This window comes from Neovison vison, chromosome 1 (assembly GCF_020171115.1).
Source record: "Neovison vison isolate M4711 chromosome 1, ASM_NN_V1, whole genome shotgun sequence".
Classification (NCBI taxonomy): domain Eukaryota; kingdom Metazoa; phylum Chordata; class Mammalia; order Carnivora; family Mustelidae; genus Neogale; species Neogale vison.
Genome location: NC_058091.1, coordinates 273,897,171 through 273,909,010, shown reverse-complemented (window position 1 = coordinate 273,909,010; position 11,840 = coordinate 273,897,171). Strand labels below are relative to the sequence as shown.

General features: G+C 50.0%; 1 protein-coding gene across 2 annotated transcripts; it reads right to left on the bottom strand.

Moving 5' to 3' along the window:
• Positions 1-450: 450 nt before the first annotated feature.
• Positions 451-11,579, bottom strand: ATOX1 (antioxidant 1 copper chaperone). Of its 2 annotated transcripts, none has more exons than XM_044231034.1 (4): positions 11,462-11,579; positions 6,082-6,157; positions 3,196-3,364; positions 451-572 (listed from the first exon to the last, which is right to left on the bottom strand). In XM_044231034.1, the coding sequence occupies exons 1-3, from the start codon at positions 11,576-11,578 to the stop codon at positions 3,240-3,242; spliced, it is 318 nt and encodes a 105-aa protein (XP_044086969.1). In that variant the 5' UTR covers position 11,579; the 3' UTR covers positions 451-572; positions 3,196-3,239. The 2 variants fall into 2 exon arrangements, with proteins under 2 accessions (XP_044086969.1, XP_044086976.1); XM_044231041.1 differs by lacking the exon at positions 11,462-11,579 and adding an exon at positions 6,458-6,572.
• Between the last annotated feature and the right edge of the window lie 261 nt (positions 11,580-11,840).

The following is an 11,840-nucleotide window of genomic DNA, read 5'->3' as shown; positions in this document are numbered from 1 at the left end:
TTAAGCTCAGGTCATGATCTCAGGTCCTGGGATCTAGCCCTGCCATCGGGCTCACTGCTTGTTAGGGAGCCTGCTTCCCCCCCTTTCTCTGCCTGCCTCTCTGCCTACTTGTGATCTCTCTCTCTCTGTGTCAAATAATTAAATAAAATCTTAAAAAAAAAAAAAAGATTTAATATCCCTTCAATGCCATGCACCTGATGATAGAAGTCTTTCAAAATATTGAAAACAAAGGGGATCACCCATCTGCCCCAGTATGTTCACTTAGTAGATGGGAAAGGTGACGTGCAGAGAGAGGGAAGTGACTTGCCCAAGATCCCAGAGCAAAGAATCACCAGTCAGGCCTGGTGCTCCCGCTGAGGAGCCCTGAGAACCCCAACCCAAGTAAATGTCGTAATAACTCCTTCGTAGCATGTAAGCAAGTAACATCCAGACATTGCAAGAGACAATGCCTCCAACAAAAGTGGCTCAACTTTATTGCAGGGAAGCTAGAGAGGAGCAGGGCAAGTGAGGGTCTCTGCAAGAACTGCCATCGCTGAGTAGGATTGCCAGGACCCGGGTCTCCGATCAGCAGCCTGGAAGAGACGAGAAGTTAAGTGGAACGAAAGCGCCATCTGCTGTGCATGTGCGGGTATTGCAAAAGGGGCAGAGTTTTCACTAAGGGGCGCTTGTGGGAGGTGTCGTGGGAAACCCAGACGCTGGAGCAGAACTGGCACCCAGTGTTCTGCCCTGCACTCTACTCCCACCACAGCTGTCATACTCCGGTAGGTTGGAACCCACTAATCTCACTAAAGCAGATCTCTGCCGCCTTCTTCTGGGGGACTTCTAGGGCACCCGGGATGGTGCTCCCTGTCCCGTTTTAGTTTACACTGGGAAGTCCGTGAACAAAATCACAAGCAAACCAATCTGCTGATGAACAGATAGTCAAGATGACTCTATGACCCAGAAATGCTGATTCTCACGCCTGGCTTCAAACCCATCACTGGGGAGCGTCTTAAACCAGACGGAGACGAGATGCTGCCAGGATATGTGGGGGAAAGCTCCACAGGTGAGTCTCACCAAGTACTGTGCCTCTGAGTCTGCGGGAGCCTTTCCGTATTACACATGCTTGCTGACATGCTTGCCCAGATACAATTAGCTGGTATCCAGAATATGCTTCAAAATAATGGGCAGAGATGAAACAGAGCAGATTTATCAGTGGATCTGGATAATGGGTACACAGGGTTCATTTTACTACTCGTATGTTTAAAACTTCCATAATAAAAAAGCAAAGATAAATAAATTAAAAACTATGAGAATTATTCAGCCATAGAAAGGAATAAAAGTGCTGATCCGTGGTACAGCTTGGATGAATCCTGAAAATATTATGCTAAGTGAAATTGTGTGGTTCTCTTGACATGAACCATCCAGAAGAGGCAAGTCGAGAGGCCAGATGCAGCTTAGCAGCTCCCAGGGGCTGGGAGAAAGGGCAGTGGACAGTGGCTCAGGGTATCTTTCTGGGCTGATAAAGATTTGAAGCCAGAGTTGCACAACATTATGAATGCATTGAATCCACTAAATAATGTTATGTGACTTTCACCTCCATAAATTTAAAAACTACTATGAGAAGGGGCACCTGGGCGGCTCAGTCATTAAGTATCTGCCTTCAGCTCAGGTCATAATCCTGGGATCCTGGGATGGAGCCCTGCAGAGCCCCACATGGGTCTCAGCGGGGAGCCTGCTTCTTCCTCTGCCACTCCCCCTGCTTGTGTTCCCTCTCTCACCGTCTGTCAAATAAATAAACAAAATCTAAAAAAAAAAAACTACTATGAAAAGGAGACCCATCAAGTTACCCACAGTTTACAACTGGCAGGTATTACTGTTTTTGCTGAACAAGATTCACAGGCTCAGGCCAGGAGTCTCCAATGCAAGGGGTCTGTGTTGGGGCTCCCCCATGTGATTTGCCTACTCAGGAAGTTCTGACTCTTCCTTCCCTCCATCCTGTCTCTTCAGAGCACTTTCATCAACCACAACCTTATAACCTGACACGGAGGCCTCGTATGAAACAGGGCGGATGACCAGGGATAAGGCAGAGAAGCCCAGAGCTCCACCCACACTCTCCTGCAGAACCCCTCAGGATGCAGGAACCATTGACCAGCACTGATGCGCAGCATGATGGAAACATTATCTTCTCCCTGAGGGTCGGCCTTCACTTTCAGAAGGATTTCCCAGTAACCCCCAAACAGCAGGAAAATAGGATAGAGGTTGTGGCCCCATTCTATAGCTGGAAGAGTCTCCATAACGTAAGAAGAATTCAAAGTCACAGCGTGAAATGAGGACATCATTAGTCATCCTGGGCTCATCCCTGACCATGGGCTGTCAGAAAGAGCATGAGGAACACAGACGCATCTGACATGACCTGCATGTGACGTCAACCCATACACAGGACATGGCCATAGACCACCAGTGCCCTGTAGCTGGCCTCTGTCTGGGGGGCTCTTGTGGGCCCATGCACAGGTGATAAGATCACTGGCCACGACAGAACTCCGAATCAGGATGCCTCTCATCCTGCCTCTGCCACTCTACTGTGTGGGGCTTGGGTCAAGTCCCCTCCCCTCTCCGGGCCTCATGTTTCTCAGTGGCACTGAGCGCCGAACGAGAGGAGGGACGTGGCAGTCACTGCGATTCAAGCAGGACAAGGGCAGTGATGGCCAGGGAGGGCTGTGCCGTGAAGGATTCTGAAGAGGTGTTAGATCGCTAAATGAGGACTGTCCTGGTCCCATAGTGAACAGTCCGGCACAGTGCCACACTTGCATGCCTCTGCGCTGTGGACAATTAAAGGGGACGTGTCCTCCAGCTTGGACATGGAGGATTGCTTCTGTACCATTGGGGCTGCGGCCATGCTCAGGAAGCTGACGGCGGTTCCGAGCAGGGAGAGAGGCCAAGTTGAATTAACTTACCTGGTCACTGCACAGAAGCATGAGGTCTGGGGCACAGGTGTCCTCTCGGATGCGACAGTTTATCAAAGGAATGCTTAGTCTCATATACTCTACACTTAAACCCTGATGATCATGAGATGCACTCCCCAAGTCAAGAAAGGGACCCTGGGAGACATATCACAATGCTCTGCATACTCTCAGGGGGCTCCTGAGGACTCCCTGAACGCAAGATTTGCATCAGATAATGAATATGTTGCATGAGGGCTGGGGCCTCACCCACCTGCTCCCTTTGGTCCATCTTGGGCCCAGGGATCTGAGCCCTTGCTACTTGGGGCCGAGATAGGAAACAGCCTTTCCTGTTTTCTCCAGGGTCTCCAGCAGAATGTCCACGCTGTGGTCAGAGCTGATGCAAACCTTCTTGTTGGGCAGGTCAATGTCAAACTCAACTCCTGCAGGAAAAGGGAAGTGGGGTATGTGGGGAGGAAGCAGAGATCCTCCCAGTCAGAGCCAGAGAGTTCAGGCTCCAGAGTTCGGACTCACAACCACTTTCCCCTTTCCTCCATGTCAGGGATCAGCAAACTCTTCCTATAAAGAACCAGAGTCATGTTTTAGGCATCTGGGGCCACATGGACTCAGCTGCATGGTGTTCTCTCTCTGTGTATTGCTTTTATGCCCCTTTAAAAATGTAAAAACTGTTCTCAGCTGTACAAAAACAGCCTGTGGGCTAGATTTGACCTACAGACTATAGTTTGCCAATCCCTGCTCAACACTGGGGCTTCTTTTAAGTTTTCTTTTCTTTTTATTTCAAAAATAATTAATACAGGGGCATCTGGGTGGCTCAGTGGGTTAAAGCCTCTGCCTTTGGCTCGGGTCATGATCCCAGGGTCCTGGGATAGGGCTCTCTGCTCAGCAGAGAGCCTGCTTCCTCCTCTCTCTCTGCCTGCCTCTCTGCCTACTTGTGATCTCTCTGTGTGTGTCAAATAAATAAATAAAGTCTTTTAAAAAAATAATAATTAATACAGAAACACCATTAAAAAAAAAAAAAAAAGGAAATATTTCTGAATAAAACCAGAAAGTAGAAGGCCTCCAGAAGTCACTAAAACAGCATGGCATTTACCCAGTTCTTCTTGCAGACAGACAATTAAAAAGTAATTCCCCCAAACGGCATCATACTACATACACTGGTCTTGCTATATTTCACTTTCCAGTGTCCAGGGGATCTTGCCATCTTAGTACATACAGACTTACAGCATTCTCTCTTTAATAGCTACACTACATTCCAAAGTGTGGACGCCCTGTACATCCACTTGGTCCCCTGCTGCAATGGTACAGTAAATATACCAGAACATATAAAACTTGTGAAGATATTTCTATACCATGAATTTACAGAATGGAAATTGGTGAGCAATGGACTGGCACATTTTAAATGCTGATATTGTAAAACCACCCTCCTAAAGGGGTGTGCCAACTTCAAGGCACCCTCCCTTCCCCCTCCCCCCCCACCCAGAGCACTCCACGGAAATACCTAGAACGTGTCTTGTTGAGACGATGGAATGAAGAGGGAAAGCCCTTACAGGTTCTAGGCCTGGCTTCACCACTGACTTGGATGACTATAGGCGGATGCTGCCCATTCTAGGCCTCAGTTTCCCCATCTGTACATGACAGAATTGGGGGTGGCCAGCCCCTATGGTCTCTCCAGCTCACATATGCCATTAGCTGGGATTCCTCAGGCCTAGCACTGCTCATCTAAGTCTCCAACTAATCCTTATGACACACCTTAAGAGGCCACCCAAGTGGGGACAGTTGTGAAAGATGGAGAGAAACCGTCCAAGTTCAAAGGGAGATCCCCAAACATCAAAGAGCCTTCAAAAGCCCATGGCACAGATTTAGTCATAATGTCTGAATTTGTATCTGACAGAAACTGAGGGAGAAAAAAAATGTATCGTGTCCTCGCCGCACACTGGATTTTTGTGTTTTGGTTCAAAGTATCTCCTTCCCCTTTGGGATATATATTTTGGTGGCATCATACAGCTGCAAGAAAGTCCGGGATCATCTAACCCAGTGGGTTTCAAACTATGCTCCTTGAGCCCAGATTCCCGGTTGGGTGTCCTCAAGCCATCAAGAGCGAAAGCAGGCTGGCCGTGACCCCTCACTTCATCCAGAACATGCCATGTCATACCTGGAGGGGCTTCTGAGAAGAGTTTCACAGCAGAAGCTGACGTACACTGACATGCCTACACGCAGCTAGGGAGACTCCGGCCCCAGGGAGACGAGGCCACAGTCACATGGCAAGTCAGCAGCCAGGATTTTCCTACTGCTGCAGAGGCTTTCAAATTAAGATTCCAGCTTCCAGGACTAGAAGCCACCACTGACTCACTTTGGGAAAGTCCCTTCCCTCCCAAGCTCTGGTGTCAACACCCCCATTCCACAGATGGAAAGGCCAGCTCAGAGGAATGCTCCGAGTGCTCATGGGATCACATCCACATGGAAGCCCTCAGAAATCTGGGAATTATCTAGGGCTTTAAATGTGAAAAACCTTCGAAGACTGATTGCCCAGCACTCCCAGAACTCTGATCACAGCTCAGTCATTACCTCAAAGAGCCCCAGGGCCAGACCCCAGCCCTCTTTGGGCCTCAGTTTCCCCAGTTGGGAACTGAGGGCGCTGGATGAGAATAACTGTTTTCTAAATATGTCCAGAAGCAGCACTTTAGGACTTCTGCACACGACTTGAGTCAAAGTTCATTTTTAAAAACAACTACAATTTTCTAAACATTAACAGAAAAATGACACTCCAATATATCGTATCCAAAACGATCACACCGAAGATCACCAACATATTAACTAGTGCTGCCAGGACCGTGTGGCCAAATCCCAGCTCTGCTGCTTACTGATTGTGTGATCTCAGCAAAGTCACTCAACCTCTCTGAACTTCAGTTCCCCCCGCTTATAATGGAGACAGTCCAAGGAGCCACCTAAATGGCTCTGGTGAGGAATAGATGATGCAGTCCACAGAGCCACCAAGCAGAGTACTGGGCACATGCTAAGTATGTACTTGATACATGTTAGTTTTCCTGTTATTATCAGCTCCAACTCAAGCTCCTCCAGCTCCGTGGCTGCACGCACTGGCCTCTCCCACCTGACCCCTAACAAAGGGCCCCTCACTCACCTCCCAGCTTGTTGAGCACCCGGCTGACCGCATTGGAGCAGCCTTCACAGGTCATGTCCACGGAGAACTCGTGCTTCTGAAACGAACAAAGGGGACCATGAGCCAGTCCTGCGGCACGATCCACACACCACAGCAGCACACAGGCCCACCCAGGGGCCAAGACAGAGCGCAGCAAGACAGGGCAAGATCTGGCTGTCATCAGACTCACCACTAGCCTGTTTTTGAGCCCCACTCTGTTACAAAGTGGAGTTAAGTAAAGGTTTCTCCATCTCATACTTTGTTGTATTGAATGAGATAATCCCTATAAGGCCTTCAGCAGTGTCTAGCACATGATGCCCGGGAAGCTAGTTTTAAAAAATGCTACTTCTAGTCTTACCTTCAAAATCTTGATTCTTGAGCTACAGGGTGGTCTCAAGACCACGGGTAACTCTGTCATGGGTGGGCCCGTGCACTCTGAGCCATGCTGATCTGGTCTTATTCATGCATCAAAAGATCATCTTCTGCATTAGAACCACCTGGGAAAAACTACAAATTCTCATCAACAAGTGTGGGCTGGGGCATCCGTCATGGCTAGTGAGTGTCTCTGGTATTCCGATACACGAAGATCACTGCTCTCAACCATGTGCCTCATGGTCAGGGGCAGCACCTTGAGTCCTGGGAAAGAAGGGATCTGCCTAGGCTCCCAATGGGTTGGACGCTGGGCCAGTAAAGGCACCAGACTCCTCAACTCTTCATCTGGGCTCAACATCCTATAGTCTTCAAGGGCCTAATGGCAAGTGTTGTTCAGTTCACTGCTACGACCCGAGCCTTGAGCAGCCGCTGCATACAGTAGGTGCTTACTGCATTTTTTTTTTTTTTTGCTTGAGCAGATGATTGACACAGCTGGCTGAGGCGCTCTGGGTTGTGTCTGGCAGAATATGGCTGAAGGGATGTTATGTGACTTCTGAGGTCAGGTCTTGGGCTTCTTCCTTGCTCTCTCTTTGGAGGAGGCTGGCTAAGACATCCTAAAGACCTCAAGCAATCCCATGGAGAGAGGCTCATGGTGAGCCCCTGAGAGGAAGCCATTGTGGAAGCAGATGCTCCTTCACAGCTGGCAGACATCTTCATGTAGCTTCATCAGAGACCCCGTGCCAGGGACACCCCAGAGAACTGCCCCCAGATTCCTGGCTCTCAGAAACTAAGAATTAATAAACGTTTACCTTTCCAACCACTGAGGTTTGGGGTCATTACTCAGGAGCAATAGATAACAAACTTTGAGAGCTTGGAGCCTGCTAGTAGTCTCCATTAGGTTATTATTAACCTGTTTCACAGCCCTCTTTTCTCTCACTTCAAACCACAATGGCTACATGTTTCATGGAGCATTCCAAAGTGGTTTTTTTTTTTTTTTAAGATTTTACTTATTTATTTGAGAGAAACAGAGACAGACAGAGTGTGTGAGCATGAGTGGGAGAAGGGGCAGAGGGAGAAGGAGAAGCAGACTCCCTACTGGGCAGGGCTTGATTCCAGGACCCTGGGATCATGACCTGAGCCAAGGCAGATGCTTAACTGATGAAGCCACCCAGGCACCCAAGCATTCCAAAATATTCCAGATTTGTTACCTCAACTGGAATTCTGGACATAGCAATGTTTCTTGCTGGAAGACCTTAGGCAAAAATCCCCGTGCTTAAAAAAAAAAAATCCTTCTTCCTTAAGGGCCCCGTTCACCTTACCTTACCGAAAAGGTATTAGCTGACTCAAGTTCTCTCAACCTCAGTGCACAGAAGTATCCCTTGGGGACTTGAGGACATGGAACTCAGCAAGCAGCTGCCTCTATCAGCTCTGAGGCTCTGGGTTAGGCCCTGGGGCTCTCTCCATTTTTAACCCACTGGGGAGACACAGGGAGGCAAAGCCACACACCTGAGAAAAACTGGACTAATGGCTTCTCAAGCTCTTTCCAAGTCTCAGAACATGTTTGGGTCTGGCTTATTATCATGCTGTCCAGGGGAAACTAAGACCAAGAGCTAAGAGTTTGGTTTTTTCACTATTTTACTGAGGCCAAATCTGCAAAACCTGCCTTAAAGAAAATGGCTAGTTTTTCTTTTCTTCTATGTTAAATACCTCTTATTCCTTTAGCTTATTCTGTGACTACAACAAGGCAGAGGCTTAACCCAGTGAGCCACCCAGGTGCTCCAGTGAGCTGGTTTTATAAAGTTTTATTGGAACACTGCTAAGACCACTGGCTTACTTTCACAATGGAATGGCAGAGCTGAGTAGTAATAAAGGGATTACATGGTTCCTCAAGCCTAAAGCATTTCAAGTATTCACTTTGGGAGCGGCTGGGCGGCTAAAAGCCTCCACCTTCGGTTCAGGTCATGATCCCAGGATCCTGGGATCCAGCCCCACATCGGGATCTCCCTGCTCAGCGGGAAGCCTGCTTCTCCCTCTCCCACGGACCTTGCTTGTGTTCCTGCTCTCCCTGTGTCTCTCTCTCAAATAAAGTAAATAAAATCTTTTAAAAATAAAATAAAAATTAAAAAAATTCACCTGGCCCTTTAAGAAAAAGTGGGCTGACTCCTGCTCTGTAATAACCAGTAGACAATCCAGATTTGTCAATGGTTTGCACCTGGATGCCCATCCAAAGACTTAAAGGGCTTGCAAGACCTACATGAGACCTAAATATTGAGTGCTGCTGTGCGCCAAATGCTCTGTACACAGAATCTCAGTTCTCCCTCGGCTTGGAAAGGGAGCTAGAGACCCTGTTTTACTCCAGAGGAAAGTTCCCAGGGGTTTACAGAGCTCCCCACAGTCACGGGTGAGTCTGTGCCGAGGCAGGGATGTGAACCCAGGTTTTCCTGGCTCCAGGGACATTTTGCGAGCGGTGGAGCAACTGACAGCACTCCCAGGGGCCACCCTGTGACCCCCTCATCAGGAGCTCAGGCAACGGGACACCTCGTGAACAGGCACGGGGATAGGCGCCCAAGAACCTATCCCAACACACCTGTGAAGCCTTCTGCTGCGGCCTCAAGAGCGCAGGTCTCCTTTCATCCTCCACAGTAGAGGTCAGAAGCCAGGAGGCGGCTTCTGGGGGGCAAATGTTCCAATTTAGTGCTCTTCCCCTCGACTCGGGGTTGCTCGAGTCAATTTGGGGGTGGCAGAAAATCTACTTAAGGAGAGAGTAATCCATTCTTTACAGAGAATCCCAAGCCAGCCCCCAATCGCCTCAGCCCCTCAGACAGGCCTGTCACCTGTAAGGTTCTTTAAAGCAATGAAAAAGTTCAGTGAACTGTGCAATTCTTTAACAGAATCTCAGAACTGGAAGGACAGAAATGCAGTGGCGTCACCTTGTCCGGCTCCCTCCCAGAGAAGGAAGTCTTTCTCAAATAACCAGGATATTGAGTCTTTGAATACAAAGTTGATTAGGAGTTTACTAATACTAATATTTGAATGCAGACTGCGTGCCAGGCATTGTTCTAAACACTCTGCACACATTACTTTGTTTAATCATCACAAAGTTCCCATGAGATGGCCATTATTATCCTTTCTTGACAGACAAGGGAGCTGAGATTCAGAGGTTAGGTCACTCCCTGGGGGGTGACACAGGTAGTGAGGGAACCAAGCCGAGACTGAAAATGTCTTCAGAGCCTAAACTTTTAACCACTTGTTAAAAGGCGGTCCTTGTTAAAATGGGGTTAGCACCTGCCCACCTCTAGTTCCACCCGACTTGTCCTAGGTCGACATCAGAGCTACCGTTTCTTGGGGATGAGCTAGGTCAGTGGCTATGCTACGTATTTTACTGGTGTTTTTCCAGGTAATACTAAGAGTCCTTTGAGGTTAGATTTTACCCCCCCCCCATTTTACAGATGAGGAAACAAAGGCACAGAGAAGTAAAGCGGCTTGCCCAAGGTCACCCGGGTGAGAAGCAAGGGCACAGGTTTTTCAAAGAGGCTTCCGAGATTCCAAATTTTTGTCTAACTCTCAGATGACACTCTGACCGGTTTTGACCACAGCCCCTTGACTAATAGACTCCTTTCTGCAGTTGCTCATCTTGTGATACGGTGCCAAGTGCCCTCTTCATTCTGACCATCTGCTCTGGAGGGCCACTTGTCCAAATCTCCAGAAGTGAACACACAATAGAGTGATCCTGATGCTGGCCTTTCCCTCACTGCCACCCTCTCCGAAATGCTTGTGACCTCAACTATCCCAGTCGCAGGCCGATTAATGCTGTCCTCCTAACATTGCCACAGGCAGCTTTGCTCAAGTAGGAGGGCTGATAATGTCAGCTTCTTTGTCCATACTTTGTGCTGTCTGAGGATCTGTCTCAAGGCACCTGGCAAGGCCCAAGAGAAATGACACCTGAGATGTTTGTGACTCGGCCCAGGGGGCCTCTGGGTTACCTGCCAGCTCCCAAAAGCTAGGCTGCTAAGACACAGGGCATCTGAGGGACACCTCTGGGTATCCCTGTGAAGCAGAGCCATAAACTAGGCACCTGAGGGAAACTGCTTAACACCACATGACCCCAACCAAGATCTGCAGGATGTACTTGGCAACACAGCTTACTCTCAATCCGGTAGAACTACTTTTGTCTGGCATTTATTTCCCAAGTGGTCAGGCCTGGAGAGATGGGAGCCTGATGATAAGGGGCTTAATTGTGACTCCACCCAACGCCTAAAGGAGACCTCCAGTAAGTTACTTCGCTTCTTCTCTTTTTACCTGCCGAAGTCCTTAGTTTCTTACCTACAAAACGAGACCCTGAGCAACCACATTTGTGCATTAAGACTGAGTGAGTGGCAAAGGCACCTAAGACCTGCTCATTCCTCCCCGAACTCTCTGAGCAACTGGCAACTTTTGAGCAAGTCCCTTAGCGTCTCCTAGGTTCATGGGTTCAGGTTCAAAGTGATGGGTGAAAAGTTCAGCGTCGCCATGGGCCAGAGTGGGAAGAGGGAAGGAAGGAAAACCACGTACCTCTGAAAACCTGCCACGTCCAGGAGGCAACAGCCACCCGCCCCTCCCCCATTCCCCCTTTCAAGCCATTACCGAAGACAGGGGCAAACCGGGAAGGCGCGGGTTCTAGACGTCCCAGGTCCAGCTCGCCACTCGCTCACTGGGTGATCTCGGCGACTCTGCCCTTCCCTGGGTCTCAGTTTCCCCGTCTATGCAGGGAAGAATTGGGCCTGTAACCCCTGGAGGCCTTGCAGCTCCAATGTCCTGAGGCCTGACTCCTACATTAAAACCCCTTTCGGATCGGATTTTCTGGAGGGTCGCAGAAGCTGGCAGTAGATGGGGAGAGAGTGAGAAGAGAGGCAGGCAAAAGCCCCGGCTCCGCCCGAGCCTTAGAAGAGCGACGTGTGGCCGATCGGCGGTGGCCCGGGTCTGCGCGGGGCGGGAGCCAGGAGGCACTCACCGGCATGGCTGTGGAAGCGGCGGCGGCAGCGGCGGCGTCGGGTGCGGGAGCGGCGGCAGCGGCGGCGTCGGGTGCGGGAGCGTCACTGCTGCGGACTCCGAGGGCTGGCGCTGCCATGCTTCCGGGGCTGGGCTCCGGGAGGACCCGCCCCTCCCGCCAGGCCCCGCCCCCACCGGCCGGCCGGCAGTTAGGCCCTGCCCCCTGGCCTCGCGCGCCGGGAGCCGCTGGGCGGCCGTTGGCCTCCGTGGAGGGCGGGGCCGGAGATTCCCCGGCTCGCGCACCGCCCGCTCGGCGGGTCTCCAACACCTACTGGTCATTTTTAGACCACGTGCTCCGTGTCAGGTGTGTCTTACGGGCTGGGAATACAAGGGCCCTGCAG

Excerpts from the sequence above, each read along its gene's own strand:
- ATOX1 (XM_044231034.1), bottom strand. The coding sequence starts at position 11,578 with ATGGCAGCGCCAGCCCTCGGAGTCCGCAGCAGTGACGCTCCCGCACCC. Across the intron at positions 6,158-11,461 it reads CCGCTTCCACAGCCATGCCG|AAGCACGAGTTCTCCGTGGA; the intron begins GTGAGTGCCTCC and ends TGTTCGTTTCAG. Across the intron at positions 3,365-6,081 it reads GGTGCTCAACAAGCTGGGAG|GAGTTGAGTTTGACATTGAC; the intron begins GTGAGTGAGGGG and ends CTTTTCCTGCAG.